The sequence below is a fragment of the Sycon ciliatum genome, chromosome 5, assembly GCF_964019385.1.
Source record: "Sycon ciliatum chromosome 5, ocSycCili1.1, whole genome shotgun sequence".
Classification (NCBI taxonomy): domain Eukaryota; kingdom Metazoa; phylum Porifera; class Calcarea; order Leucosolenida; family Sycettidae; genus Sycon; species Sycon ciliatum.
The window spans coordinates 16,529,489-16,535,398 of record NC_088647.1 but is presented as its reverse complement, the minus strand read 5'-3'; the positions used below and the strand labels follow the sequence as shown (position 1 = coordinate 16,535,398).

The window sequence follows — 5,910 nt, the reverse complement described above, 5'->3', positions numbered from 1 at the left end:
CGCAGTGTTCTGGCATCGCGCACTCTGGGAATTGGCCATGTTGGCTGGCAAATTTTTGCGGCCTCATGAATTTGCCCTACCTGTTCAGCTATCTGCATTCCAGCGGCACCAGCGAGCATTGTGCAAGGCAGCAAGGTCAGTTGCGCAAATCAGCATGAACGAAGCAGCAGATGAACAAGACAATGGACAGGCCTAAGCATATAACTGCTGTCACCTATGATGGTACGTGAATGAAGCGCGGGTTTTCCTCCCTACACGGTGCGTTTACGGCAATTGACTGGCAAGTCGGGAAGGTCCTTGACGTGCATCTAGCTTCCAAGTACTGCCATGGTTTCAGCTTGTGGTAAGCTCGCCAGGCGCATAGTGAAGTCACAGCTGACGAGTATGAGAAGTGGAAGTCGGGCCATATCCCTCTCTGCAACCGCACCTGGCTTTTTTGCAGAACGCCAGCTCATGTTGGAGGATAGTATTAGAGTGGCCAAGGCTGAGAAGAAGATGAAGCAGGAGGAAAAACAGCGAAGAAAACAAAGGAGGAGGTGCAGGAAGGGAATTGAGGAGCAGATTGTGGAAGCTGAGGGTGTCACATACGAGGCTGGTGGGTTTTAGTTGGAACAATAGTCTTAGAATCTATGAAAAAGACACCTAAATGTTTGTGCTTTTTGGCCTTTTTCTGCCTTCTTGGACATGATTGCGGCTAGTGTGTTTATTTTAGACCTATCAACCCATACATTTTTGGAATCAGTGACTTGTTGCGCAGGGATTGAACTACAATGGTGATCATAGGACCTTTTACATTGGATTTTGAGCTCCCACAGTGCCTTCTATTTTACGCGTTTTGCGCTCGTCCTGTTTTGTCTCTGCATTTGGGGTAGTAATACCTGTCAGATAGAGCTCATTGTAGTTCATTCCCTGCATAGGCATATGGACTGGGTTTTGCTGCATTTTGGAACTGTCTGTGTTGATACATCTTGCTGCAAAGTTGTCCAAAAAAATTGCTGTTTGTGCGCACCCGTAAAGAATTTGTGTAGCCCATCAATCATTACTTGGATGACCTGTAAATTCTCTCTTTGGTGCCTACATTGTGGAGCAGTATATAGTGATTGAACATAGAAAATTTGAAGGCAATCTGCCAATCCGTTTTCATGATATGCCTATTTCAATTGTATGCGGTCTGATATGGGCCGCGAATGGTGGTGTCCCACCTTAAACTTCCATGCCAAACTGTTACCACCAGGGACGCGACGAGGCATCAGGAACAGAATGGATTTGAGTGACCCGCCTCATATTATAATTATTCAGTGATATTGAAGTAGCAGCAGGGGAAGCTGAGAAAATTCACAACAAATCCCATCCGGTGCTTATGTTCACATGGGGCTTGGCATCACGAATCTCAATCGCCTCGCGCAGTTTGCGACGGGCTCGATCAGGCTCTCTTCTTGTTATAACTAGCATAGAGTTTAGCGTGGATGAACTCTGCCGCAATGGGCAGTTTCGGATACGGTAGCAAAAGAGTCTAGTCTCAATATACCCCCCCCCCCCTTCCTCTCTTCCTCCCACCCTCACCAATATACAATTGCCTTCCCGTACTCCTGTATAATTGATCTTCTTCCAGAGGAAAGCTACTTGATTTGAAATCAGGAAGCATAATATTATACCCTATTTCGCCGGTCATAAGTCGCACTCGATTATAAATCACACTGCCATTTTCAGATCTGATCCATAATTATTGTTTGAATATGCTGTAGCAACATAGGTAGGATCATGTCACATTTGATAGGCTCTCCCCTTCTTTGCCCTTTAAAAAGCGCGTGAAAAGGTGCAATTTATATTCTGGGGAATATGACAGTCAACACGCACCTCAAATGTTCCGAATCTCTTCCCAAGGTGCTCAGGGATAGAAGTCCACATCTTTTGACTCAAACCCAGCCACACAGTAGATGCTTTTGCTTCAAATACTACTAGTAGTATACATCCTGGGGAGTTCCAACCCATCTTCTTACAGTTCTAAAATTAGTTACACCATCTGGCACTGGCAGAAGTTCTAAAGTAACAATAATATTCAAACCCTTGCAACTTGCTCATACTGTATAATTACACGAGTCACAGAATACCACGCGTCTGGGTTGTTTTGTTGTACAACAAACCAGGCGCGTGGTACTCTGTGACTCGTGTGTTACTGCTTCTGCATTGAGCACTCTATCGAACCGGAGGATTTCGCTCTCCATACTGTATAACTGTATAATTTTTACTGAAAATAGCAACGAAAGCACAACATTGGGGACAGAAGGGGCTCCAAAGTGGAGCCTGTGCCAGTGAGGCATGCCAGCAACACCGACCTCTTGCGACACCACCCAGTTTATGACGATGAGTACATCCGCCTCTTCGACTTGAACACACACACCGAGTAGTTAGCAAGCAACACCACGGCATATCTCAGTTTGCTGGCAGAAGTCACGGATGAGTCTAGAGCACACCATTACTAGATCAAATCAAAATGACATGCATACAGACAGTCACACACGTATGTACTTCGGAGGCCTGTCCCAGGAAGTCCATGCGTGGGGACACTGCCCAAGCATGCTTGGGTACAGATATGTACACTTGACTCTATGCTATTATGCAGCCTTCCTAGTGTTCATTCCAATTCAAATCCAGAATGACTGGGTACTGCAAATGTAGTGATATCTTTATCCAGACTATAATTATGTATATACACATGCGTGTCTGCAATATACAATCAAAATAATTGCTCAAGTAAAATTGAAAAACATATCATCATAGTCACGAGCCTAACAAGGAACTCACTATTTCCAAATGTTCAATGTAGCAGAAGTGTGGCAAAGGCATGGTTGAAGCCGGTGAATGCTCCCTTGGCCAGTTCCACTCCTAGATAAGAGTTTTGACTTGATAGTAACCTGTCGTCCATAGCTCTCCAACAATTGCTCAAAGCGATCCTCTCAATCAATACCAGGGCCTGGGGAAATGGCCACGGCCAACAGTCGCAGAAACCCCAGCAAACACGGAGCACCGCACAGTCTGTGACGAATCTACTGACCTGCTTTTCCAGGGGCAATCTGAGAACGGACACTCGCCTCGCATGGTTATTTGTGCTCTGCTGGCTCTTGAACCCAGGCGATGAGCTTGTCCATCTTGGCGACTTCAGTCTCCGTTGAGTAGGTCTTGGACGCAAGGGCCTGGCGCAAGTTTGGCGACAGCTTCAGAGACTGCACGTATCCGCGATCATCCCCAGCCAGCAAGAAGGGGAACTCCTTGTTGAAGCGGACCCTGGTCAGGTGCATGTTCTTCTTCTGCGTGACCAGCTGCTGACAGAGTGGGTCGTACTTGTCCACGCTCAGGTCAAAGACGCGAACCTACAGAAGAGACAGAGCGCCAGAAGCAGGTCGATACACATCGCGAGTGCTTGCATCACTTCACGTACATCTAATGTAAACATTGTGAGGTTTAATTCTACAATACCACTGCGCGAACACTGCACAAGGAGCAGATAAAATGATATAATTATGTGCATCTGACCACATTTTACCCAGCATCCTCCTTGGAGAGAGAGTGAGGCGATCTAGCCCCAAATTCATTTGATTTGTACGTGTGTGTGCGTGTGTGTGTGTGTGTGTGCGTGTGCGTGTGTGTGTGTGTGTGTATGTGTGTATGCACGCGGGCACGTACATGTAGAATGCTGCAGAGTCGGAAATCAGATCAGATGAAGAAGGTAATGGCCTGCACCAGTGCACAGCCCAGTTGTCCCAGGCCTGTGTCCCGCAGATTACGCTATTACACAGACGTGCAGTTTTTTGCATAATCGCCGTTCATTCTTATTCTGGCGCAAGTTCCGCGTTGACCTCGCGTAATCCTTGAAAGTTTTGATTTCAAAGCACAGAAATACCGCGCAATCACAGCCACTCTGCGTTTCCAGTCGAAGCACGCTGACGAACTTTTGAGTTTCGGCTGATAGGTCTACAGAGAACTGGCCAAAGAGTTGGCATGCTTCACCAGGGTGCTTAACCAGCGCCACTATCGGTGCACTTCTTGCAGAATTCTACAGCATGTATAGTGTATTTCTGCATAATAGTAGCGGCACAATCATTGCATAATCGCCACCCTCCCCCCCCCCCCCCTATCCACGGCCCATGATACACAGTTATGTACACTGCTTTTCGGCCACATCATTGTGCGCATAATTAAATATTCGAAAGATTTGACTGCTCCAATCACAGGGATAGCCAGGTCTGGAAATGACTGGCGTGCGCCGCTACATGCTGGCCTACAAGATTGGATTTCAATGAGCAGCACTCTGCTTTGCAGTCGCACACGCCGTCACACCATGAACGCAATTTTTTCAAAGTACTTCAACTGAGAATCCGCGCAATGTTGTGCAGTGGACTGTGATCATTTAGATGTTACGTGCAGTGAAGCCTACACTAAACAGCCTAGTGCACAGTACACAACTCACAGTTCCATCTTCAGTGGACACAGCAAACACTGTAGCTGAGAACGGAGACCAGTCAAAGTCGGTCACAGCGTCAGTGAAGTCGAATTTGAACAGCGGCGAAGAGAGATTCTCGTCGTCCCAGAGCTTCAGTGTCCAGTCGGCACTGCATGTGGCAAACACGCGTGGCTGGAACGGGCTCCAGCGAATCGAGTAGATGGCGTTGCTGTGGGCTTGAAAAGAGTCCAGGAACGTGGTGCTGTAGGTCTTGGAGCACTTGTGGACGATGCCTTCTTCAGTGCCGACCAGATAGATGTTGTCCACGACCGGGCTGAAGTCGAAGCAAGTCGCCCGCGCCAGGTCGTTGAACACCTCGACTTCAGCACCCTTCTTGGGCGTTGGCTGCGGCTTGTTGAGCAGGCGAACGGTGACGATCTCCTGCCGCTCGAGCTGTATGCGGATTATGGTCCAGCTGGCGACGTGGCCGTCCGACGACACGCTGAAGAAGTTGAGACGCTCCTCAGAGTCCTCCTTCTGCCAGCGTACTTGCCACACGGGGTCCATGTGCTTGTCTTTGACGGCTGACTGGAATACGGGCTGCTCGCTGGCCGGACGACGCACGTCCAGGACGGCCACGCTTCCGTCATACAGGCCCACCGCCACAAAGTGGCACAGCTCCGGGTGAATGTCCAGAGACATAATGCCGCTGCCCAGGCGGAACACGTACTCGGGAAACGACGGGTTCTTCAGCGTGTGAAAGCAGACCAGGCCGAACTTGGCTGGCTTCTCGAAGCTGAACGACCCGTAGCCGACGGCAAAAAGGTCCGGGTAGCGCTCGTTGTTGGCGATGGTGGTGACGGTCATCTTCTTGGCACCATCATAGGCGAATCTCCACAGCGGCATCAGAGTACCGATGGGTTTGCGTGAATCGTCCAGAGGGTCCTCGTAGTACTTGAAATCTTGCCCAATGCCATCATACGTGTTCTGGTTGATCATGCGTTCGATGATCTTTGCCGCTCTGGCCACCGGCCGGCAATCCTCCGGTCCCATCGACGATGACGTCATACCCAGCTCGTCATCTCCCCGACGCTTTGCCGTCTCGTCGCGGCCGCCCTTCTTCTTCTCCTTGGCCTCCTTCTCGCGCTTCTGCCGTTCCAGCTCCTCGGTGTACGCGTCGTAGATCTCCCACTGCGTGACGCTCGATGAGTACGTGCAGCGCGGGGGTGGCGTTGTCATGGTGCCACGGTCGCGCGGCGGGTTGTTGAACGTCAGGCTGGCCCTCTCCGAGAAGTTGAACTGATTCTGGAGCTTGGCCGCCGGTGCCCCGTCCCCACCATCACCGCCGCCCCCACCACCCTCAGCAGCTTCAGCACCGCCGTCCGGTCCGGCCTGTGTGGAGGCCGTCGACCCGGACGCTAGCTTGCTGGACGAGTCCGTCGCCGCGCTCTTCAGATTACTCGATGACG

The 5,910-nt window shown here is 50.1% G+C and overlaps 1 protein-coding gene across 1 annotated transcript; it reads right to left on the bottom strand.

Moving 5' to 3' along the window:
- Positions 1–2,431: 2,431 nt before the first annotated feature.
- LOC135816830 (dynein intermediate chain 2, ciliary-like) lies at positions 2,432–5,908 on the bottom strand (the record flags this gene model as incomplete). The annotated part of the gene is made up of 2 exons (XM_065329931.1): positions 2,432–3,371; positions 4,469–5,908. Coding segments are annotated over 2 exons (1,710 nt in total), but the record flags the coding sequence as incomplete, so codon positions are not given.
- Positions 5,909–5,910: the final 2 nt, after the last annotated feature.